This window comes from Paralichthys olivaceus, chromosome 16 (assembly GCF_024713975.1).
Source record: "Paralichthys olivaceus isolate ysfri-2021 chromosome 16, ASM2471397v2, whole genome shotgun sequence".
NCBI lineage: Eukaryota > Metazoa > Chordata > Actinopteri > Pleuronectiformes > Paralichthyidae > Paralichthys > Paralichthys olivaceus.
In genome coordinates this window covers 6,807,325-6,833,925 of record NC_091108.1, presented here as the reverse complement: position 1 = coordinate 6,833,925, position 26,601 = coordinate 6,807,325, and the positions used below count along the sequence as shown (strand labels likewise).

Below are 26,601 nucleotides of genomic sequence, written 5' to 3'. Positions count from 1 at the left end.
TGTCTGGAGGAGAGACAGTTCTTAGTTGAACCAAGAGCATTTGATGACATCATCCAAGGGAACTGTTGGGTTGCTCTATACATTTTAAGGTCTTGAACCTTTATGTTATGATTAAATGCTTAAAATTTAACTGAATTAAATACCTTGTATTTTTATTCATTTACTTTTTACTGAATTTGCACTTTGTAACCTTGTTTAAATTAGTGCAATACAAATAAATCTTCTATTGGAAACTGTGATGTTACTGTGATCCTTTGTAAAGTGGAAAAGAAACATTTGATTTATTTTCTGTTCTATCTTGAATTACTCAGTAACAGCTCTACTGATACTTACACCTCGGCAGCATTTTCAAGAGTCTCACCTTCGTACAGACACTAAGATTATTCATAAAGACTTATAGATCCACATCTTCGAGCTCACAGGGGCTTTTATTTAATTAATCCAAAGAACAACAACAGATTGATCATTAAAGTAAATCATCTTATTTTTTGTGTTAAAATGTTTTATGTAAACTGGTTATTTGCTTGTGCTTTATGAAGCCACAGAAGACATTATTCAACTTCTATCACACACTGAGGAGTTCTCACTATGGAAAATACCCTGATATTCATGTGCAGTTGCTGAAGTTCCCCTCTGATGTGAGATAATGTGCAGTGTTGCTGTAGAAATGAAGACAGGCAGACATGATCTGAGCCCTTTGAGTCCAGATTTATTGATACGACTGTGCAGTCACAGAGCATGGTGGCACACACGGCCGCCTGGCCGGCATAGGACAGTGACACACACATGCATGCACATACATGCACACACAAACACCCACTCACTCCTATTCACTCTGTCTCATGGAGAATCGAGGGTAAACCTAAGATGCTTCACTCCTGTCCACCTCATGTTCTTATTTTCCTCCACTCTACTGGTCAGTGGACACGTTTGTAATTTGACAAAATGTGAGAAGTTAACGTTTAAAAATGCTGATCTGATATGTATGTATTTTTTCAATTGTTGTTGGTGGTGAGAATTGTTTACCCAGTTTCATACAGTCCACTGCATCACCATCTCTCACTCACACACACACACACACACTCACACACACTCTCATTGATAGAGCAGGTCACAGTGAGGAGATCAGAAATGCACATTGAGTAATTTTTAAGCAGTTCCACACACACATACACACACTCGCTGTCTCTCTCTCACACACACACACTCTCTCTCTCTCTCTCTCTCACACACACACACACACACACAAACACAGGCTTTACATCCATCTAACCTCAGTGAGTAGAACAGTTTGAGATCAGAGAGTAATTCAGGCTAAACAAGGAAACAAAGCAAGAAACAAACAACAGAGAATCTGTTCCATAGTAACCGTTACAAAACATCACGTTTAGAAGTCATAAACACAGCTATGTCTCTGATTATGGTCGGTATTAATTAAATATTCATACAGTTGGTCGTCACAGCAGCAAGTGAAAGCGAACTACAAGACTGTACACGTGTTGGTCCCTTGGTACAGAAAATGCTGCTTTACCAAGCGTCACACAGGCTAATGTGAGGATGCAATGGGTTTTGTTTTTGTTCTATTATGATAAATTTAATTAGCTATGATTGTTACTCAGTTGGGATTTTTGACCCACTTGAACTTTTCCGAGTTCAGAGCTGGTGGAGCAAAAGACATCGAACAGATACACAGAGGAGAGACAAAAAGAAAAAGAGAATAAATTACATGTTGAAGACTTTTTCACATTTCCGTCCTCTGAGTCCAAAAGGAGAAAACAGTCCAGTAGAACAAAACAAACAAACACGATAGAGCACACAACAGCGGAAAAACGGATTCTTCCTAAATGAAAAAGAGCAAAAATATACCATAAAATATACCATTATAAATACTATACTTCTGCAACATCAAACCGTGACTTTACAAACAGATTTCCCAAAATAAGTGTTTACACAAGACTCCTTTAGTGTGTAATAATGAAAGAAGATATTAACTAGATGGTTGGACTGTACCTGGATCAGCACAGATTTGAACCACATCACAGAAAGTTAGTTTTCCTACAGTTGTGGAATGGAAGGTACATGTAGAGGCACACATTCAGCCAGCTGGCTTGCTAACCACCGACTGTATATTTTAGGTAGAAAGTAGCATTGCATGACAAACTGCTTTATCCCAGCACGGTACTAGTGTTCCTGTTATAATATAAAAATGGGGAGTGTGTATTAAAACAAAGAGGTTAAAAAATAATTTGTAGTTCCTATAGTTTTATACAAAGTTTCAGGTTTTAAATTGTTTAACCTTTTTGAACCCGATACATATTATACATATTAGAATGTGTAGCAGTAGACACGTGTACTGTATACTTTAAAATAACATGCCAAGAACATAATCCTGGCACTATTCATATAGGGAATTTCAAAATAAAAGCGCACAATTTTAGGGAAAACACACCTATAATTATGCAAATACTGCCCCGAATGCTTCTTCCACTTACATGTGTTAGGTTGATAATATAAGCTGGAGCGCTGCCGCAGGGGTTCAATATGTTACATATGCACAGTAAGCAATATTTGCATCTTCTATACACAACATTACAAGCCTTTAAAAACCTGGCAAACAACCAAGAAGCAGATACAGTTTGTACTCAGCGTCGGATGCGTCACGAGAAGCCTGATGGGTCGAGCTGGCTAATAGGTGCACGAGCACACTGTAAACACGTCGATTCAACATCACACCAACGATAGAATGTGGAGCTGCCGTGACTTAACTGTGCCGCGAAAATAAAAGGACTAACATGTCTGAGATTTTTACTCTAATTCAGCGGCGATGCTGATGTTTTGCTACAGCTTTAATACACATAAGAAGGCATCGAGAACAAGAAGTGTTTTGATGAAGAGATGACACACAGTGAGAATATTACACACATCTAGTGCAGGATTCATGAAGGACAAATGCAGAACAAATGTAACAAAAAAAAAGGTAAATAAAAAGATTAAAAATATTAAAAAATATCTTCAATGCATTTGAATGTGTGATATGTCTGAAATGCGAAGGTTGCATTCTAATTTTTATATATTTTCCACTACAATATCTTACATTACATCCAAAAACTATCGTTATTTTGGATTGTGGAATCATAGGATTTCTACTCATTCTCAGATGTACAAACATATTTACAGTCCAGACGAGGACACACAGAAACAATATGAACCTGACTGCAGGGAACACAAACGCACATGTTCTGAGGAAAGCACTGAGAAAGTAAATGTGTAAAGAGGAAAAACGAGACACAACTGATGGTGAAAAGGTTGTTTAGTGGGAGTCTCTCCATCGTGTGAGACTCCCAGGAGGAATTCCTACAGAGCACAATATTTCTGGATAGAGTAGGTTTGTTAATTTAACCCCATTGTACTATACACATACAGTTTACATTCCGTGTAGCAGTGGTAAAAGTCCCTCTTCATGTGCATTTATCCTGCATTTTCCACAATAAAAAGCACTTCTGTTTTAATTTGAAAGGACGAAAACAAATGACTGTAACATGCTTTGTTTCTAAATGAACCAGCTTTCACTGTGTGATGCTAAAATCTAACAAATGAATGCAGAGACAGAAAAAGCGGGACTTGTACGATGGCTACATGTTTGTGGATGTGTGATTGGCAAAATAAAAAATATTTTCAGTGTCAGTCTTTCAAAAGGCTCCTCTCAACCGCACCTTCACCTTAAGGTCATTAAATCTTCTGTATTGTCTTCACCAATAAGCAGAGAGGGAGGAACAATGCACACGGGTTGAGCCACAAACTCTGCATACAAGAGTGTTGGAGGGTAAACACAGGAAAAGTAAAATCTATTCATCATAAGGACATAAAAATGGAAGTGAAGGTGTGAGTTTCTTGAAGCCCTGAAGAGGGCGACACAGTCCAACTGATGGCCTTCCCTCTGACGTGAGTCTGAGTGAGCTCTCCCAGTGGAGTTAGAGGAACAGGTTCAGGGTCCAGTGATGCTGTTGTCTATCGACAGCTCGATTATTCCATCGCTACCTCTGCTTTGAGACGAAAAATGATATTAAGAGACCTAAAGAAGTGGCTGACATAAACTCTGTCGCAGTACAAATTCAGAATACTGTAATACTCTGAAGGCAGGGAAACATTGGTTTTCACTTTGGAAGTGAAATAAAAACGTGAAGAAAACTCACCATCGCCACTTTTGTTTTTATTTTCTTCATCCTCTGTAGATTCTGCTCCTTCAGACAACTCTCCTGAAAAGTCAAAATAGTCTTTGTCAGACGCTGGCGTGTAAAATCCTGAAATCATCCTCTATCTTAAAATAACCTTTTGTAGGCCATTGGCCAGGGACTGGATCAGTCAACCAGTTTAAAGTAAAAAATCAATTCAAGCTTCAGTTCTATGAAACATTCAAATACTTTTTCATTCACAAAATGAATTGAATTGATAATAAATGTGTTAGTCAACAGAAAAGGAGACTGACAATTTTTATGATAGGAACATTTCTAATCAAGACAAGAAATCAATAATCAATAATTACTGGTTGCAGCTTCTCAGATCTTTGAATTTTGAAATGTTGACAGAACAAAACAAGAAATTACCACCTGTCATCCAAAAATAAAAGACCAGACAAAATAATTAATTTATTGGTTGCAAAGAAAGTCTTAAAATTATTTAAATTAATTAAAAAAGTATTTATGGAAACAATCATTATTTGCTATGTTTGTAAGGACATGTCTGTGACACCTGTTGAAGAATCTCTGAATTATCTGTGTAGTGATCGAATGAAGGAAAATAGTTTGAAGTTGAAGTTGCTGATAAAGGGTTTGAAACAGTGCAGTAGAGATGTGGATGAACATTCACCAAAGATTTATCACGTCTGTGGGATGACACAGTTAAAGGAAAATACCGTTATGCAGTGACGGATTCTTGTGTGTGGCGCTCCCGGCCTGTTCTCCCTCCTCTGTTTCCCCTGTGTTACCATCTGGCGGTCTGCTGACCTCTGCCGACTCGGGCGCCTCCCCCTCCAGTTGGTCCTCCTTTGGTTCAGGCTGCACTGATTCTGTTTGTCCCTCCTGGGGCTCCATAGTGTCTTCCTGCTGAGCTTGCTCCTCCGCTTCCTTTTTAGCTCTCTCCTCCGCCTCTGAGGTCACAAAGAGTGTGATGGCAGGTTAGCGTGTGTCTGTGTCTGGTCTTGTTTTTATATTAGGGTGGAGGTTTTAGCCTCAATACACACAAACCCATGGGAACATGTTTTACCAAGACTTGGTTTTTGGGTTAGAATCATGTTTTGGTTATGGTAGGGTCAGGGGGTTATGGTCAGGGGCTTATGGTCAGGGTAAAGGGTTAGGAGTAGGTTTAGGGGTTAGGGAGTGTTAGGTTATCTTGATAACTCCCTCTATCTTGTCCGTCGACTGGGCAGTTGAACGGGGGTTTAGGGCTAAGGGTTCGGCATACAGTCGTCATGGTCGTGGTTTGGTTAGGCTAAGGTGCTAACGAGGCTTTAGGGTTTTTTGAGTATTCATGTGGTTCACTTCAGAATGACTTAGAGCAGGTTCACACCAACCTAGTTTGATCTGGTTTAATCGAATCCTGGAGCTTTACCCCTTTGGAGCGTTTTTTCTTTGATGGTGTGAACACCGGATTCAAACTCTGGTGCGGACAAAACAACCACACTCTGTTTAGCCTCGAATAAGTGGTGTCGGACCGCTTTCTTATTTAGCAAGAAAATGAAGGAGAGCGGAAGTAAAGCAACTGTATCATTGTATCATTCTGACACTGATTAGAACCAGGAGCTGGACTTTTTGGTGTGAACCTGCCACAGTGTAAGTATCAGTTGTATGTGTGAACAGTACCTTTAGTGGCCTGTGTTTTCCACCTCTCTCTGTTCTGATAAACCTCTTCATTCCACAGGGCCTTGAAGTTCTTCATGTCCACCATCAGCAGAGAGCTTTGGCCTGAGCTTTGGCTGTCGGAGCCCATGCTCTTCACACTGTGCCGTTTGGCCTCATCTGAGGTAATACTGTTCAGACTGGATGGAACAAAATGAGGGGAGGGGTTAGAGAAGAGGAAGAGTTAGGCGAGTGCACGGCCATGCTAGCAGCTCAGTGAGGTTCAACAGTGTAGCTTTAAGCTGAATGCTAGGTGGCAGGTGGCAATATGCTAATGTTTAACAAGTAATGAGCATATTCAACATTTTAGTTTAGGATGTTAGCAGGAAAATGCCAATGCACGTTTGATTTGTTCTGCGGGTAATGGGCAAATTAGCCGCAAACAATATTTGACCAGAAGATGGCGCTAGATGTACATTTTCAGTTTACTTGTCAAAGGAAGGACTCATCCTGTGAAAACAGTTAAATAATGTATTTTTTAGGGTTTAAAGATGTATTTTCTACAATGTCCATTATAAACAAATGTCTATCAATCTGCTAATCGACCTAAAGCTACAGAACTTGACTAAGATTAATTTATGTGTTTTTCCGAATCAAAGTAATTCAGTAGTTGTCTGTACATCCATTGATGCATTACAAACAGGTGGTGCTCATGGCTAATTGGAAAAACGATTAATGGAACAATTTGCCAAAACGTAAAATAATTAAACTCAAATTTGCTATAATTCATATTAAGATTCAATTAAAGCTAAATGAATTATGAGGTCCTCTAAATATTGCTCACAATGTAAGACTATGAAACTTTTGCTTTGGGGGGAGATTGCTGAAGAAAAAAAAATTGGCAATTAAAAAAATAATGAAGCCTAGAACCAGGTATGCACAAGCCTCTGACACAGGAGTCGTTCCCTGGACCTCAGGATGCAATCCAATAGCTTTTAGAGTCACGTCAAACGCCTGGATAAAAAACATACGAGCTGACAGAGGCACTTTGAAAGAGGAAGAAAAAGGACAGACGGGAGGATAAACAGAGGAAGAAAGAGCGAGCAGACATGGTTACAGATGATTGAAAACAGCTATAAACGCTGCGGAGAAACAGTCAAAGGAAACCCATGAGCACCCAGGTGTGCTGGTAGACAAGGAGAATGCATGGCAACACTATCGGAGATTTCCAATTGGATAGCTGTGACTGGAGGCCCACTGAGCGATGCTAATGACGCCAGTTGAGGAGGAACGAGAGGCTGAAATTGACGTGCAGGTGCGATGGAAGATACAGAGCCAGACTCCCCAAATACCTCTTTATTTTCTAATCATCCCTCTCTGCAAGAAAGTGACATTTAAACAAAAAACTTTTTTGCCACTTGCTCTCTGTAACGTGTAAATGCAAGAGCAGGAGTACTTTATATTTGGAGCACCCTTGAACGTACTTCATTTAGTACCTAAGAGTATTGAGCCAATTGTTGAAGCAAGTGGTGACAAAATCACTTCCCCTTGTATCTGGAGAGGCCATTGTGTATGCCAATCCAGTGCTGACGCTCTGATCAGGGATGGTGAGGCGAACTTGTCTAGCATCTCTAAAATATCAATTTCAAGGTGTGTGGCTCTGCCTGATGAAAGGTGGAGACATTTACACGCACAGGAATGGATTACTCATGGGAGACTCATCTGCTGTTTTTTAATACTTTCATTAGATATGCTGTTATTGCGGAGGAGCTGTTGAGCTGTGATCCCGTCACCGAGCGTGTAGATTCTCGGAGCGGTTTGAGAGGTGAAGGGTAGAAAAAAACAGTACATTTTCCATCCTTGATTAATCGCACTGGTTGATTAAAAAAATTTAACTCACTTCCGTCTACTAATCCTGCTACTGAGCAGCACATAAGAACTGTTTTTAAGCAGCAGGAAGAGAAAGTGCTGCAGCTCACCTCGAGCGTCGAAAGCCAGCGAGACCTGAGTGGGAGGCCTCGTCGATGAGCGGAGTGACGATACGCTCCATCATGTCCGTCAGCACAGTGAAGGTGGGAACCACGATGAAGTCTATGAACCCTGGTGACAAAGATATTGAGAGATTCAGAACACAGAGTCAGTACATACATTTCTATATTCCTTACTACCTCCACATTTTCATTGAGAATATTTCATGGATCTTGATGAACATCAGCCATGTTACGCAGACTGATATTTATGAGTGTGTAAAATTTAGTGCAGATCCAAACAAAAATCTGGATCTAGTGAATTTAACATGGTTTGAATTACAGGGGAAGCTAAGGGGAGATCAGCTATCCTGAAAAGAACATGATAATATGATTATATATCACGTAGAGCTCTGAAATGTTGTATATTTTAATTACAGGTTACAAACTTTGTATTTTCTGTACAATGAGTGAAATAAATTGTGAAAAAATACGTCAATATGTGTTTTTCCCTCTGTGAAATACCACTTTGAAGCACACGTCTCCACTAACTGGCCACGGCGCTAAAACCACGAATGTTTTAACATATGTCGCCTCTTGAACGTCTCACAGTTGGTTCTGTTGTGGTGTCAGCTCATGCTTTAGCAGAACTTGTGTATATCTGCAGTCATCATGCACAGGTTTTGTTAATATGTGAGAGTAGTGACTCACCGATCTGGGACTGCGCCACCATTGTTGATTTTCGGTCGCAGAGCGGCGAGAACGGCAGCCCGAGGTCTGATTCTTTGTCCCCCTAGAAATAAAACGTCCTCCTCAGTCCAATTCATTCTCAGTGTTTGAAAAATGTTACCCCGCCCTCCAGGTATACACACACACACACACACACACACACACAGTCCATGCCCTCACCCATAAACACACACTTACACTTTACGCTTACACAACACCACCATACATTGGCCATATGCACACACTTCTATCAACAGGCTTCGGATTTGTCTGGCTCCCGCCTCAAGTGCTTTTGGGCCACAAATGTGTTTCATTTTCTCTTCTGATTTGTCACAAACAGATGAGATGTGGAGTCGGGAGCGAAGCAATGTTCTTCACAGACGCTATTTATCAGCAATCCACATCCCCGGAGACAAAGTCCTTGCGAGAGCAGCCACATAACAATAACATAACAATCAGACTGATAATGAGAACAATGTGGGTTAATAATGGACGGTATTAAAACAATGTGGCACCAGTTAAACATCTGTCCCTCTTGCTAACAGTTGCCATTACACAGTATTATTTAGGGTCAAATGCATTGTTTTATCCAAGAGTTAATGTTCTACATTCTAATCTTCCATGGCATCATTTGTAATGAGAGCAGAGTGTCTGTAATTAGACTTGATTAGACATGGCTGCATATTTTACTCATATAAACTCGTTTAAACTGCTCTGGGGGGTAGATTTGTGCCAAAAAGCCACATGAGAACGATCAGTATTCGCTAATAGCATCATCATTTCATTCTCATTCTGAATGAAAGAAACCTGACGATCCTACGAACATTTCTTGGAACCTCGTGATGAGGTTTGTCAGCAACATGAATGATGTCTGTTTTCTTTTCAGCTGTTTCACTCGACTGTCACGCTCGAGGGCACCAAGGCTCAATGGCCTGGTTTACTTGGACACTTGTATAGATTGGTGCCATCTTTCATGTTTCAGTTTCACAAAACCTCTCTTTTCACGAAAAAAGTTTCACCAGTTTTCAAAGTCATGGAGCAAAGGAAACCATTAATTCCCAAAATCTGGAATATGAGCTAATTACTGAGACAGTTAATGAGTCAAAAAAGAAAATTTGACCATAACATGCATATTTTAAGACTTAATTTTCTTTGCGATGTTCATTGTGATGAAAAATCCACTGTAGTGATGATAGAAAAGGCAGATTATAGCTCCAGACTTTGTATCATCACGATTTAAAGTTTTCTCCAGAATGAAAGGAACCCAGAGGAAGTTGTCTGTATGGATCGTTTCACATGGAACTGCTGAAATATGTTGATAGTGACAGTTTATTTAAAACACAGCTCAAAGCAAGTATTAAGTACTGAATATTTTACTGCATGTGCATGTTACAGTTGTGTGTATGTGTCATGTTCTCTCTGCATGCATCAGAAGCTCACACAGCTCATCAGCTGACCATGCACTCCTCTATGACCTGGCCCGTACGTCCACTCACCTGTCTGAAGAACTCCTCCAGTAGGGAGGTGGTCCAGCGGTGGTGGAGGTCCCATCTTTTGGCCGGGTGGCTGATGTCTGCAGTGTGCAGCAGCAGGGAAAGGGCTTTGGGCTTGTCGATGCTAAAAACACAGAGTAGACACACAATTTTTGAGTCCACTAGAGATTGTTGTAAATTTGCTGCTGTATTTGCTTGGTTCTGTCCACTTGATATCTATTATTATACAGTCTATTTTTGATAAAACAGCATGTCTGACCTAATGTTAAAGACAAATCTTAATTAAGTGTAAATCAAATGCATCACTTCCTTTTATAAGATTCATCTACATTCTGACTGGAGCTGCTGTTTTATTTGATTTTATATTTCATCAAAATAAGATGATTTGTGTCTAATCACAGATGATTGGGTTGAAAGCGCCTCTATGTGAAAGGAACAATCTCTCAATGTCTGAGGAGTCGGTGTTCTGGTAAAAACTACATCAGGAAGACAGACATTCCAGACAAATCAGCAACACAGTCATTGAAAAAATAAAAACTAGAAAGACAGATAAAAGAGAATTCTCAAGGTACCGAATGTCCCATGACAGTACGGTCAGTCATAAAGAAGAAAAATGGAAAAAATGTGGCACAGCTGTAAATGTGTCAGCAGCAATCTATTCAGCAAAAATTGACTTTCTGTGCAAGAGCAGCATAATAAGAAAAGTCAGAGAGGACGGAAACTTTTCTATTAATACAGTCCAGACTTGACATGTTGGGTCAGTTACACACTTCTTGTTCTTCAGGCAGTGTGTTTCAGCGCATTCAGTTTAAAATTAAACAAGTTGTTTTAGAAAGTCGGATAATATACACATAAAAATGTTGTGATGGCATAAATTCCCTGCAGAGACGCTCATATCGTAAAACTGATGACGCATGCATGAAAAACGCTCATTAGAAAGATGAGGGAATACAGACAGGGTGCAGTGGTGGATCAAGGATATTTCTTCATTGAATATTAAATTGAAATTAAAAATTCTGTGTCATATTCATTGTTAGTATTGGTAGGAAGAAGCTTGTTTCTTTCAGAAACACAGGGTGATGACACAGGGGTACTTCAGGGACCAATCAGCTGGGGCCAGTGCCCCCCTGGCCTTGCCACTGGAACCGCCCCTGACAGTATAGATATCAATTATCAGCATGCATACGAAAACATGAACCCAAATAGCAACCGCTTACAAGTCCATCCAAACAGAAATTTGAGTAGGTGGGGGGGGGGGGGTCACTTTCCATCCGACTGCCTTCATTAGACTAATCGGTTTTCTACTCTGAAACAGTGTGAAAATGCATCATCTCACCTCATCACACATCTGCTGGTGTCTGAGATACGACCTGATAACCACATCGAAATATCCCGTGCAATGGACTGACGCATGACCGGACATACACAGAGCAATATGGAAAACAGGCGCTCGAATGAAAACACACAGCACAAGGTTAAACAAAGGTGAGAGGCTTAGATTTCCTGCTATCCCATTTGTGGCAGATTGGATCTTAAAGTGCACCGTAAGCAGGCCTGCAGCACACTGGTTTAAATTACTTGACATTAGAGTCTATTCAGCATTAGAGCTTCCGGCAGAGTGCAATCTCTCAATAACGTGTGATAGAGCGTGTGTGTGTGTAGAGGTGTGTGTGTTTTCCTGGGTACCGATCCAGCAGTGGACCTCCAGGTCATTACAAACTCACCATCAGTCACCGTTTGAGACAGCAGGTGGTGTGGAGCTGCAGTGCACATACTGATTATACTTTTTATATAAATACATTTAACTTGTTAGCTTTTCCTCACAAAACCTCATACTTCTCTCGCTCTCTCTCTCTCTCTGTTCATTCTGAAACTGCAAACGTATGCCTCAGTCACAAACAAACCCTCCACACCACCAGGAGCTTCTCTATAATGCAGGAGAAGGTTCTTTTCAGTTTTTACTTCAGGTGGTTAGACTTTAAAAATTTACTGAGCCTCATACGGATCAAACTCACAACCTCAAACCTTCCAGTCCTCTACCACCAAGAGACACGAGGTCTGACAACTGACTTTCACTTCCTACAGTGTTTGAATGTTTACTTCAGCTGCTGGAACTTGAAAATTCAATATACTGAACTGATACAGGACACAGAACTCCAGCGAAACTCTCTTACAGACTCTCAAGCTGTGTTTCTTAGAGATTTCGACTTTCTTTCGCATACAGGATTTTAAAATTGAGTGCACCTCCCAGGGATCAAGCCCACAACCCTAAAGCTCCCAAACAGTCCTCACACTCACTGAGCCATATCACCAGCCTCTCAGTCTCTCCTCTCAATATAGTATTTCAAGTCCAAATGACGCCTGAGAACAACTTCAAACCTCTGAATGGTCCATTTACCTCGCGTTTCCACTCAGGGAAAAATGTATCTTATGAGGGGCAATACATTATCCAAGTAAATTGTATGGTGTATAGTTATGAATTACATTTGGCCACTTAATGAACTAACACTACATTAGCAAAATTAATCTTTAAAAGCAGAATATTTCGATGAGGCTGAACAACCTGATCAGAGTGTTTTGGCAATAGCAGCCGATTATATATATAATCAATCAATCAATCATCTAATTATTGAAGCTCTACACAACATGATATGCTTGTTTACTTGTGATAAAGGAGATTGTTTTCTCCTGAGTTTGTTTATTTGATAGTTAGCAGTAATATGCAGAAACTACTTGGATCATGACCCATGAGAGAACTCCTCAGATTTTAGTAAATTTAAATGTGGTTTCATTAGGAGACTGTTGGGTTTTGGCAGTTCAGTTTGGTGTTCACTCCGAGTGCCATTCCAGTGTTTGCCTGCTCCTCTACTTGAAAAAATGCTTTAACAAATAACTAAAGGCTTTTTTGGTGTCTGGCAACCCTTTCTCATTTTTGATTCTTCTAATATTGCCTGTGTTTGACTAGATTTCAGATTTTAGTAAAACATAATGATCTGCCAATACAGAACATGAATATTTATTGTGTTTCTCCAGCGCACTCTGCAGGGCAGGGTTAATTGGGTTGTAAACAGTGGGCGGTTGGTAAACAGCGGCTGATTGCAGGGTTAATGGAGAATTAAAGTGCTGGGGTGAGGGCAGGGAGTGGAAACATCAGCAAGGGAGAAGACAACTGACCCCTCAGGTTGTTGTAGGAAGTTCTTCATGGCCTTCACCTGCTGGAAATGACAGGACATATCTGTAGCCAGCACCATCTCCACCACCAGAGCCCGCAGCTCTCTAGATGAAAACAAAGGAGAGAAAACAAAGAGGTGGAAAACATGAGGCATGTGCAGTATGACTAGCTGTCAAAACCACAGAAGATGGAAGCCAACTCATTTTTGGAAGTCGCTAAGGTAAATAAAAGCACGTAACACAGCATTTGAAAGCCACAAGTCCCATTTTATACCAGAAAAATCAAACCGAATCTGTCTCCTTTAATTTAATATCACACAAAATAGTACGTTTTCAAATTTCCAGATTTTGACTCCAACGGTTCTTATTCTTGAAACATAAGAGGTTTAGTCTTAAATGGGTGATGTGTACATTGTTTTGTGTGATTTCTCTCAGTCTCTACTATATCTCTGAGTCTTATATCCCTTTTACTGTCTCTCAGCTCTTTCATCTGCTGAAGTACGCGTCTCTCTGACCTCCAGTCATCCTTGGACAGGTTGTAGAGGATGTTCATCTCGTCATCATCCTGCAGGAGGCGGTACGCTGCGCTGACGTGGTGACTCTCCAACACCGAGCGGTCGTTATAGAGGATTGCTGTGTCTGACCTGTCAGTCAAAAGAGAAAGCAGAGCCGCACTTTCTCAACAGTTTATATTGGAAGGACAAACCACCACAGGCAAGAATAGACCACTTGATATTACAATTTATTATCATCTATCAGTCAAATGTTTTACTTAATTATAAATTGACCCATTGTGTTCTAATTCTTTATCTTTTCATATTCTCATCAAAGATAATGTAAAGTTTGACAGAGAAGAGTTTTTATTCCTTTTTTTGCAGGAAGTTTGGAGATCATCTGGACTCTCGTCCTGCCCCGGCCTCATTATTGCACTGCAGGGGATCTCAGTGTGAATATAAAGCCCCCATGCTGTAAATGAAAACATTGATCGGCTGAGTCAGTGCCATGCATTTTTGATTTTATGATCCATTACCTTGTCTGAATGTGGAAGTTGTTTGTGGTCCCCGTGTGCTCGTAGTCGTGCACTGCCGCTGCAAAGATCATGGCAAAGATCTCCAGCTCAGTCAACCAATGCTGCAGGCAGAGATAGAGGAGCGGAAGGGAGGGAGGGGAGGGGTGGGCGAGGAAGCGAAGGGAAGGTGAAGATAAGGGGGAGGATATAAAGAGGAGCATGTAGAAGAGAGAAGGGTGTTGAGGAGGGGGAGGCAACGAGATGGAAAAGACAGAGACGTCGACGGGAAAGAGGGAACGGAACGTAATGAAGACAAGAGCAAAGAATGGCCAGAAATTACAGGAGAGAAATGAGAAGCCAGTGAATGGAAAAAAGGGGGGAACGCAGGAAATGATACATCATGTCATAAAGATGTGGAGGTGAAAAGTGATATAGAGGATGAGAAATACATTACCGTCAGGGATGAGAGGAAACAAATGAAGGGGGAGGAGACGGAGGAAAGGTCAGAAAAGCAGAAAGGAAACTTTAGATAAGACATGCTCAACGGAAAATCACATTTAAAACTGTCGCTTCAACACTCGTCCTTCTTCTCTTCTCTCAGACACTGTCTCTGTTTGCTTCGTCACTGTTACTGAAGCTCGCTTGAAGTTTATTATAAGTTAATGTTGTCACAAGTGAGAATACTATCGTCCTATCGTAGTGTCCTGTTCAAGTTTAAACCTTTTCAGGTGCTAATCTGACACACTGCACCTTTAAGTGCTCTGAGTGGTCACTAACCCTATAAAATACAACCACGCTTCTCCACATGTTTAACCTGTGACGGTGAGCAACAACCTCACACCTGTGAGTGGGCATTTTCCTCTGAGATGTGCGTGTTCTGAGTGCACTCACGTACACAGAGTGAGGATTTAGCACAGTCGATATTGGTGACTAATCAACAGTGGGGGATGGCAGACTCATTAAGAACGGGGTGATGGGCGCGACATGCCCGATCCATCCCTCAGTATGTTTCCTCTTTATGAATGACCTGTTGATTGTCTGGAGGACCTGCAAAATGATAGATGTTATTCTGCAGCTCTCCTGGGAGTCCGTGGTACTGGCAGTAATGTGGTTTACTTCAGGAGGCAGTGGCCAAAGAAACACACCATGTCGACAGCTGTCACAGCCACCTTATTAAGGTGATGGAATAAAAACAATGGAAACGGGGGCGGCCGGCTGGTGGCTGGTTGGGGACTTTGAACTCAGCAGGGCTAAGGTTTTTCTGTTTGTTGTTTTGAATAAATGCAGCATCATAACTACCCTAAAGCCACTCGGGAGCAAAGCAGTGAAATATAGGTCAGCAGATTAAAGAAAAACAAAAGCAAGATGAAATATGAAGGGTAGAAATGAAGCAATCTTGCAGCAACAGAAAATATTTGACTTCAAATGTTGAGAGAGTGACGATCAACATGTGTCACATTTTGACAGCTGTGGGTTGATGTTCACGAACCTGCTCAGAGCAAAACTGGGGATGAATTATGTTTTTGTTTTTTTTTCTTGGGTGTCTTGTGTCTTTGTTGTTTAGGATAGAATATTTTGTGCATTTCCAAAGAAAAATAAAGCCACATTGAGAAGCTGCACGTCAAGTAGCGCTGCAGTTAGGCTCGCACACATCAGCTGACAGACATGTGGATAAGATCCCCCTGATTCCACAGATTAAGCTTCACTTCAGAGAGCTTCCTTTCATGACACTTAACAAGCCTGTTCCACTGGTTTCTGTGGATACTGACAGCGCTGTGTCGTCTAATGTGTTCATGTAGCACTCACCACCATGCCAGTCTTGAGTAGCAAGTAATGTACAGTCTGCGTGACGTCAGCGGCGTGCATCAGGTTGTGGTAGGGGTTTTTATGTTTGCTGTATCCCACTTCCAGGGCCTCCACAAATGACACCACTGCGGAGATTGGGATCTGATGATGGACAAATGAACAGGATATGAGCTCTACAAGCTTATTTAAACAATGAGCACATGTCATTTCAATGCATGCAATTGAATGTCATGAAATCATGGATCGTTATTTAAGCTTCTCAAGGTAAAAATCTCTTGTTCGGGTCCGCATCGCTGCTCGTGTCATTTTCCCTCGGATGTTGGACCATCAAGTGTCCTCAGCTTTGAGACCTTGTGGAACATGAGCTTAACCAATATAAGAGTATGTATGTTCAACCTCCCCTTGTGTTGTCATTACATCTAACTCTTGAGAGACAAGGAGAGGTGAGTTATCTGACTTTCATGAAATCAGACCTGGTGAAGGTCATCGTCCGTACTACATATTTTTAGTTTCTCCTTATTTTAATGACATATACACAAGTACTGCAGTGTCCGTCGTGCTTTATTATCCTCGTGACTTTACCTTGAAGCGGCTAATGAGGTCGTATCTTGTGAGTAACTCGTAGAATATGAATTTAAGTGCGTGATCCCCGCTGGCCTCATTTAGAGCGAACACGTCAAAGGACCACTTGTCAACATTCTGTGCAGGGAGAGAAAAAAAATACATTGACAAGTTTCTTCTTAAACAATATAAGTTAGGAAAAAAAAGGCTTTTTATCTGATACTCATTGATTTGGAGTGGTGTTCAATTCTTTTAATGAGAAAATTAACAAATAGCCCCAACAACCTTCACTGATAAGGAAGGACACCTTGTATTTACTGAAGGAGCCTCAGATGAACATACCAACATGTAACAAACCTAAAACAACAAGTGAAGGGAGCAATGCCACAGGGCCTTATGGAAATGATGCCCCTCTACAGATCAGTTACTTGTGTGTGTGTCTTTGTGCGCCTAAAGTTGTTATTTCATATCTGCGTGCTTCTGCTCGAGAGTGTGTGCACATGTTAATACCTTAAGCACAGATATGACAGAAGGGGGGTAGCTGAGTCCCACCATATTGGAGGTGCGTCGGTACATCCTGTTTGGATGAGATAAAAACATCAAATGAAACGCACCGCTGAGTGTAAACACCAGAGGTTACAACTCCGGTCCCAAAGCACAGCCTGGAAGGTTCCCCACCAAGACTCTCTCTAACCTTCACACCAACACAACACATGTGAATCAGGGACATTTGGAAAAGGCAACAACAAGTCTGTTTTTTTTATCACATGCTAAAGGTTTAAAGCTTTATTAAAAACAAGGGATTGAAATGTAGATTAATTTAATCACAAATGCAAAAACAAGCTGAGTAATTCCCCAAGAGACTTAGCGAAGCATTTAGAATTATTTGGAAGGTTGTAATGCATTGCTCAACACTGCAGTATTTCTTTAATGAATACAACAAAAATACTAGAAACTAAAAGTCTTGGAATAGTTTCCAAAAATGCATCTGAATATCAAGTCTCCATCTTTTAATTTTCATCTCTTTCAAGTTAATCTTCATTTAAAATGTCTATGTAGCCATAAGCAGAGCGACCCTAGTGGCAGAGAGTGTTGCTGCCCCAGGGCCAATGCTCAGAAGGGGCACTTGGGGCAAGTTGACTCCACCAGCAGAGTCTGTCCCTAAATGACTGGCACAGTGACAGGTTACAATATAACTTTAACAAATCCGTTGCATTAAGTGCATTGAGTGCAACTTTTTAGACTATTATCAAATCTTATTTATAAAGTTAATACTAAGAACGTTTTGTTATTCTGGTGTTTCCTGTACATTGACTGTATCTCAGGGCTGTCTGTGTCACAGCCTGTGGTGGTGTAGACGGTAAGCTATTTATTTGAATCTGCCATTTCGTCATTATTAATTTCATGTTTGAATGTTGTGGAGCTGTAAACTGATATTTTATGTTAATGTGACGTTGCTGTCTATCTGCTGTGGGGCTGAACGTCATGCTCTGTCCTTGGTGCTGAAACATTTCAACATGACTTGCGACCCCTTTTAATTTTTAGTTCTTCGAAACAATTTTGTCTAACAAAGTGGTTTTATGCTATGTTTGCTAATATGTAGGCTTTATTTACCATTGTTAATATTAAAATGACTTTATCAGAGGGGGCCTTTGAGAATGCTCTGCCTTCTCTGTCGTAAGAGTCGTGGTTCGCCACTGATTACAGCAACAAATGCATGTTGGTGTGTGATAAAGCACAGCCTTGGAGAGGAGGCTGATATAACTCTGTAAATGATTGTGCTTAGTCAGGCTTGCCAAGGCCCTAATGATATACGGTCGACTCAGGTGATTGAGTCATGCAGATATATTTGGCAGCAGACTGAAAGGGCCGTAGAATTCCTTTTAAAACGACCGTGGGCCTTTGAATTTTTAAATATATATTATTATTATTATTTATTCAAGCTGCAACTATTTGCAAAACCAATCAACAATAGCCTTGAACTTTTACATTGCAAACTGGATACAGTTAATAATATATTTGCTATAATTTTGGTCATTCATAAATAATCATTCACACATTATGTCAACACTTTGTATCTGTAATTTATAATGATATATCTTTCCTAATATTAACTTAAAGGAATTCTAATCAAATGTAGGTATCAAAGCTAATCTAACCTAGATGGTCTTAAAGCAGATATAATGTGTGATGGATGATCTAATTCAAGCATTTTTCTAGCCTCAATGTATTTTTCAGTTTTCATATGAAACTGAAATTAATCAAAAGCGAAAAAATGTCAGTAAAATAAAGTGTATGTGCAGAAAAAGCCCTGAAACCCACAAGGGCAGAGTAAATGTCCATTTCTTATGCAAGACCAAACTAAAGCTGTTGATAGAATCGCTTTAAGTTGCTCCTGGCTACTCTGGTGCTTTATGATCAATGATAGAGCAGCAACATCGGAGAAGTAAATATAAAGGTGATAATCTGTTTGAATTGTAACTGCATGCCTGGGTGTCAGTGTGGTTTGTGCTTTTGTGCGTCACACACACCTCTCAACAAATATTCCAGCCTGAACGGCGTGGACGATGCTGCGGAAGCGAGGTTTTTCTTCATTGCGTCGCAGCATCAGGCCCATCTGGCGAGTGAAGGTGGAGGCCAGCCAGTCCCGCACTTCTGAGGGCACAGATTCCGACTGGATGTCGCTGAGCTCATCCTCTGTGTCCACCAAGCGTCTGAACACAAGGGAGAGAGTGGAAAAAGGACAGAAACAAATGGAAAAAGAAATAAAGGAGAGACCACAGGCTTACTAACATATTTATAGTTTACACCAGGTCTACGTTCATAGGGGATCAAACTCAAACCCAGAGCTGCCCACCAAATAATAACACCTCTTATGTAACATCAAAACATCCCAGCCCTCTTGAAACACCATCATTCAAATCCAACTACGTGATATAATTCTCCACAGCTACCCCGTTGTGTTGACATGTACGAGGGATAAAGAGCAAAGCCTGTCGGTCTCCACCCACTGAACTGAATACATGTTCTTATGGCAAAGAGAAAAGCATTCACATCACACTGATAATCGTGGCGCTACATGGATTCTGCACCGGATAGTTCATCATCCTCCGTCCTGGAGTGGTCATGCCATCGCTGGCCCTAATCTGGCGAGATCTCGATGACGAGAGGCTTACATAATTCCATAAGCCTGTTCATATCTTGGACCTGAATCCAACTATTGACATACAATCATCAGCCACAATATCAAAACCTGTTCCACATTATATATGGGTGACAGGTTAAAGGTAAAACTGGTTTGATGAGTACGATGTGATATGCTACGGCTTTTGCAGTCGCTGGATCTCAACCCAATGAAACACCTTTGGGAGATTTTCTTCTCCACCGCCAACATCAAAACACCAAATGAGGGAAAATATTGATATTTATACTCAGCAACAATATGAATGATCAATGTAAGTAGAGTAAATGAAGTACATTTAATGTTTGAAATGAAACAAAGAATCACAACACAGGTCAATTGCCACACTAATGATAGTCATCCATTATCCAGAGTCTGGCCTTCATCAGTGCTCTTCTATTGTTCTCAGTGAATGGACCTGGTAAATACACAGCAGAGAGCTATTGTCTGTTTGTTTTTTTTACCTTGTCTCCTCGACGTAAACAGATTCCAGCACCGCCGCCGCATACTCCAGGTTTTTCTTGAGGTCTGCGAGGGAAGCCTCTCCTCTCTCCAACTGCTTCACCAGACATCTTAATCTAAAACAGAGATCCAACGGTCATTTGACAAATGCAATTACTCCCCTGCCATCTCTCCACATGATAAAATAATAACTGATATTCAATTAATCTGGTCTGGGTTTCTGCTGCAGGAGATATAAGTCTTAATTACAAAGTGAGACAGCAGCACATAAATAGAATTACATAAAGATGTGAAAGTGCAAAGTGAGGAGCACGTAAAACCAGAAAACAACAACCTTCACTATACGCAGGTGGTTAGCTTTGGTTTAGGTAAATACAAACTATTTACCAGTACTTTGTCTGCAGAGTGGCATCTACCTTCTATACTTGTGTCTACAGCTGTGCTGCATGGATTAGGTGTTACATGTATGGTATTACTATTTTAATAACATATTACTGCATCTTTTAACATATAATATAGCTCAATATTTATATCATATTTAATTTATGTTGTATTGCTGCTCTGCATGTATGCACATGTGTTGTAAACAGTATTGCTTGTTGCGTTGTGTTACATGCAAGGTTACATGTGCTGAATAGTGGATGCTGGTGAGTTTATGTTGTTGATCTCTGCTTTTTTCCCTCATTTCTTTTTCCATTTGTTTGTGGCCTTTCCTATAGGAAACAGTCTGACCTGTCAACCACAGGTGAAATTCATAACATTACTAATGGCTGAATGTCAGCTACTGAGCATGCGTCAGCTCCTGAGCTCTGGTCTCGTGCATGCTCTAAGGTTAATGGGACACTTAATAGGACTGAAGCCATCACTGATGTCATTAGTTGCACTTGTGCTTTTCGTGCTTGGAGAAGTCATCACGTCTGTTGTTTGACATGTCTGCTCATTTTAAAACCTACAATGTTTGCAGCCTGCACTTGTTTGCATGTGTATTCTATAAAAATATTAACTTACATTTTTGATATTACAGTTCTAGATGCTTCTACTATGTGACCTTTGACATCTCATTTTGTTAGCCTGCGTGGGGTCAGCGTCACTTGTTTTGTCCTTGACTGGTTCATGTAAAATTTTTATAAATCGTGAGCACTCCAATTTCAAACAACAGCTAAGGGCTTTATTGTTATTATCACTTTCAATGGGAGGTTTTCAAGTAGCTGCAGGTCTTGATACTTTAAACATTTGCTTTGACAGTTCTTTTATAGATATTACTAAATGAAGGAGTTCTTAATGTGAAATTATAACATTTTGGGCAATTTTGAAAAATGTTTATAAATATCGATAATTATTAAAGTCATACTTAATAAATTGAAGATTTGAGTGATTTAACAAATATAAATAAAACGTGTTATAGTTTCTCAATATTAATGGCTTGAGGGTACAAATTCATTTTTTTTTTCAAATTTGCCAAAGCCGTGTAGCAAAGGACTGACAGAAATAGCACAAAAGAGAAAAGCAAGCGATTTGTGCACAGTGCAACCCCCAAGCAGAATACCACCTGCTGCTGTGCTGGAGGTCATGCGCTCCCTGGATGTTGAATTATTAAGCAGAGAGGTGGGAGAGTAGAAGGTTTCAGGTGCTCTCATTGATTACATTCCCTGACAGAAGCGGCAATTCTACCAAGTGATGGATCCAAAACATTTCTATGAAAAGGGTTGAGAACAAAAAGGTCTCGATACAAATATGAATGAATTTATTCTAATGTCCAAAGTTGTGACTGGGCCTTAATGTGCGGTGTGGACAACACTGAAACGTTCTATGTTAGCAGATCAAATGTGTGCAGCACCAGACTTATATATCAATGTGAATGGTAAAATAAGTCCTCAAAAATATGGGATAGAAGTACAACTTGTGTCTATTTTGCTGCAAGGCTTCAATGCTAACCTCTGACATACTGTCTGCTGTGCAATAAAATCTGGCAGGAAATGCTGGAAGTAATTTCTTCCAGTCTGCTTCTATAAAAGAGCCACACACTCATAATTTCCATATTGATGCAGAAAAGTATAGTGAGAGGTTTAACTACAGAGTCTACATCTTGGCCCTCAGCTCCGGGAGGCGTAACAGTGGACAAAATCAGTTACTGGTATTGAATAAAAACACATTTTAGGGAGGAAACATTTTAACAATTCATCCTCTGCAAGAACGTCTGAAATTCATGGTAATCCATGGTTTTAAAATGTTTCGAGAAATTAGGAAAATGTCAACTTCATGGTGTCACTACATGAAGACTCAGGGGCTCCTCAGAGTTATTGGGGTTCACACTCAGGGAACCATGAATATTGGGAGACATTACGGTGTAAATCCATCAATGTTGACATAATTTCACTGAAAAAATGAAAACGTTCACATGCTGCTGCTTTAAAAAAGCAGGGTCTTCATATAGACATACGACAGTGTCCCCAAATCATCTTGATTGTCCTCTGGTGGACATAAACCATGACTTCACCATGTTGGTGAGTGGGGCATAGACCAAACTAACAACTTACATATTAAATGAATTTATTTCAAAGATGGTGTCTGTTATTTTAGGTGGTTCTGATCACATCCATGTTTGTTCAAGAGCTCATTTTTCCGATAGGTTTTGTTTGAATAAGTTGACTTTACGACAGTTGTCCAAAGGAGGCTGCTGACTTTTTGATATTCCTGTAGAAAGAAGCGGTACATGTCTCCTTGTGTATGACAACAGCTGCTTCACGTGCTGAAGTCTCCCTCGAGCTGCTATTTTAAGAATCACAAGGAAGTGAATGGACGAACTGGAAGCTGTGACTGTAGAATCAGTGCACATGTGATTTGGTTGGTACTAATAATGGTTATTATGAACAGCTGTGTGCCAGTGAGCTTCCCTGCTAATATCTGACAAAGGAAAAAAACTCTTCACCTCCTTAAACAATGCTCCTCGTCAGACTATAATCCAACAAACATTACTGTTGGTCATTTACTTTGACTTTCCATCTTGATGCACAGTCGTGCTGCGTTTCTTTTTAAAGCCAACATTTAATTACATTAGCACATGTATTGAAGAAAATGTTGATCCCTGCTGAGTGTATTTGGAGAGAAGCTTTGTTGCAGAAATGTTGCTTTTGTTTGTCCAACAATGGAACAAACTGAATGCCTAATCAATTTTTGACGTTCAGTCAAAAGATAATTTACTACATGCAAAGCATCCAGAGCGGCTTTATAAAGAGAATGATTTTCTGTTTTCCTTAAATTCCTTTGTGAACTGCAGGATGCAACGATTCAAACATCAGTTTTGTCGATGCTGCACACATTGGGCCTCCTTTTAAAACCAGACAGAAAGACTTGTGTGATGATGTCAGCCAGCATGAATTCCATTCCACGAATCAGTGTCTCTGGCACCCAAAGCAGAATTGGCTCATTTCACCTGCTGTCATTAGCATGGGAGGCGACACGCTGTGTTAATAGAACGGGTCGAGCACAAAGTAACTCCTGGGCTCAGAGACAGCTGAAAAATTCAGTTTAAGCTGGAGATAAAGCTGGCAGAGCAGAGGAGCAACAGCCGTGTGATTCGCTGTGACCGAACTCTTGCTCTGGTGCTGGAGCCACTTTCTCACCTCCCTCCATTATCAACTCCTCAGTCTGAACACAGAACACAATGGTTCAATCTTTCATAAAAAAGTCATCAAAAGGAATTCAGCTCCGAGGGTTCAGTAAGACTAACGAGTTCGATCACATGGTTCAACCGAAGAGAATAAAAGGGAGCCATTAATGACAAACTGTTGAGAAGAGAAAATTACATAAATATTAAAGGGACTAGTTCATTATCGCTTAGTCTATAATTTGTCAGAAGATTAAAGCTAATTAAGACCAAGGTGACATGGTTCAAATTTCAGTCAGGAATTATATAAATTTACATTTATATCAAACAGGGAAAACCAACAGTACTGTAATTTAAACCAAACAAGTTAGTTTTTTTTTTAGCAAAAGATTACTTAAAATGTACCTTTAAAAATAAATTGAATAATCAATCGGTCAAATCTTTTGACTTTAAATATAATAATGACATAAATGTACGCATGTGCTGCACATATATCAAGAACCGTCCATCTTACCAGCTTCACACTTGTATATTTGTGTATTGTTAAGGGACATACACGCAATACAGACAATACCTTCAATATCAATAAACTTCGTAAAAAGGTGACTAGTGCTCTGTTGCAGCAGCGTTTGGGCCTCAACATCATAAGTGACGCTGTCGATCACAACAACAGCATGACAATGGGCACGTTCACAACACAACAGAAGCATTCACGACAATGGTAAGTTTGTAAAGTTCAGGGTCCTGCGTACAGAGTGGAGCTTCACTGCACTTTGAAGTAACACTTGAACAGCTCTATGTGCAGCAGCAGTGGCGCAGCCTCAGGGTTCTGCAGATTGAATTCAGCAGCAGGTCTTTAACTTATCGCAGCTGAATTACTGCAGGTGACCTTTACAGTTTCAGAAAGAAAGCTGCAAACAGCTCATTCCAAACAGGCAGGTTTAGAATGATCACTGCACTAGTGCTTGAAATGAAAAAGGAAACACTGAGAAAACAATCATGAAGGAGAAAAGGTTATGTATCACTGATATTGTAGAGTAGCTCAAATACGAATGTAAATAGAAGAGACGATATTAACTGTAGTGTTTGTAGAAAGTATTGCCTTGAAAGAGATGCTGCTCAGCTTCCACTCTGAGAATATTGCTCATGCATACACATGAAGCTCTGTTGACAGTCCTGATAAATACAGTGAAGGCGTTGGCTGAGCTCTACATGACTTATGGTTCATACCAGCCACATATTGCTGCTACTGTGACAAGAAAAACCTCAAACTACGGCTACAGAGCAATGTTTGAAACATACTGAGAGCACACCACAAAGAAATGTGGTAAAAGGGCATGTCCATTTTTTGTGGTAGATGGAAGTCATTTGTTGCACCGATCGTAAACTATGTATACATGTAAAGTATGTATACACATGTTTGTATATATAACCTGAATTGACTTGGTTGCTCTCTTGCTAGTCTCTTCACTCATATACAGCATGACAGAGTATTACAGAGGAGACAGCTGACCAGCCCCATCAGTGAAGACTTTGATATGTGCTTCCGTGTCCTACCGTGGTGTATGTGCTGTTTGACGGCTTAATACTTTACTGACAGCTGGGGTCAGCTGTTAAAGCTTGACCTGCAGGAACTCCAATATAACGGTGTTGAATGGTGTAAAAATGCCACAAATAACCTCCTGACGTGCAGCAGGGCTGTAAAGACATGAGAATTAAAGGTGCAGCAGGGAATGTGTCATCATAGACCTTTTAGAAAAATGCATTTACAAGAGCATGAGATCCGAAAGGCTGATATAATGCACATTTATTTAATCTGAGTGAAATGTTAGTTTGGACTTTTCACCTCTGGCAAGGAGGTTATGTTTTCACCTCAGTCCTTTTGTAGTTTGTTTGATTGTAAGCAACATTATGCAAAAAATACAGGAGGGATGATCGTGCAAAGATGCAATATGGGTCAGGAAGAACTCATTCAGGATTTCTCAGGGAATAATCCATGGATCTTGATGAAAACTAGGCATGTTAAGGGAAGTGATATATATATGTGTGTGTGTGAAATTTGGTGGAGTTTGAGATTATTGGGCTTTATCAGAGGTATGCACTCTACCGAGCACCATTCTAGATAACCATATAATAACCAGCTACCTGTAATATTGCCTCATGGATGTCACCTTCCAAACTACACAGACAAATTCCAGTGGTCGCCGGGGTTAAGCAGGCCGGTGACAGAGCATGGCAAAGAAATGAGCCTCCAGCTGTCTGCCTCTATCTGAAGATGAAAGATTTATTTGTTTTTCCTCGTAGGGCTGAGCGCAGAGCGCAGAGAGGAGATTAAAGCTGCAATTCAGGTTGAGAGCATTTTCCTCCTCTTATTCTTATTGCATTCAGTTGTTTGGCCTCGGCCGACCTGCTTCCGAGAAAGGGAATAGAATGGGAATAAAAAATAAATAAAAAGACTGAAATGATTTAGTGTCAAACTGGAGCTGCCCAACCTCTCGACAGCTGTTGTGACAGCCAGAAGTGAACATGGGGAGAAAAAGGAAAATTAAACAACATAAAAAAGGTTACGTAGCAACAGCTTTCTCCTTCCTCGAACAATTGCTTTGTCACTCTGGCAAAAAAACACCCTCCACATCAAACCCACCAGGAAAAAAACAACCTTAAAAATGAAATGTATCCCATTCTGATTTATCTCATCATAAAAGGTCTGCCTTGAGAAGCCGCAGCAACAGTAGGAGCCCATTTTCCAAACAGCAGAAAACAGGGGGGGGATAAATGGGG

The 26,601-nt window shown here is 40.4% G+C and overlaps 1 protein-coding gene across 5 annotated transcripts in view; it reads right to left on the bottom strand.

The window, feature by feature from the left end:
• Positions 1-689: 689 nt before the first annotated feature.
• Positions 690-26,601, bottom strand: part of pde1cb (phosphodiesterase 1C, calmodulin-dependent b) — a 76,050-nt gene continuing 50,138 nt past the window's right edge. For 3 of the 5 annotated variants that reach the window (XM_069511338.1, XM_069511340.1, XM_020099996.2), the window contains 15 exons: positions 20,216-20,329; positions 19,102-19,284; positions 17,081-17,147; positions 16,592-16,708; positions 16,010-16,150; positions 14,225-14,325; positions 13,710-13,838; positions 13,198-13,299; positions 10,027-10,147; positions 8,513-8,594; positions 7,814-7,934; positions 5,859-6,034; positions 4,913-5,146; positions 4,194-4,256; positions 3,888-4,043 (listed from right to left, as the gene is read on the bottom strand). In XM_069511338.1, coding sequence (XP_069367439.1) covers positions 4,024-4,043; positions 4,194-4,256; positions 4,913-5,146; positions 5,859-6,034; positions 7,814-7,934; positions 8,513-8,594; positions 10,027-10,147; positions 13,198-13,299; positions 13,710-13,838; positions 14,225-14,325; positions 16,010-16,150; positions 16,592-16,708; positions 17,081-17,147; positions 19,102-19,284; positions 20,216-20,329 — 1,771 coding nt within the window. In that variant the 3' untranslated portion in view covers positions 3,888-4,023. Of the gene's footprint in view, positions 4,044-4,193; positions 4,257-4,912; positions 5,147-5,858; positions 6,035-7,813; positions 7,935-8,512; positions 8,595-10,026; positions 10,148-13,197; positions 13,300-13,709; positions 13,839-14,224; positions 14,326-16,009; positions 16,151-16,591; positions 16,709-17,080; positions 17,148-19,101; positions 19,285-20,215; positions 20,330-26,601 lie in introns of all 5 variants that reach the window. The other 2 variants (XM_069511341.1, XM_069511339.1) reach the window with 2 other exon arrangements.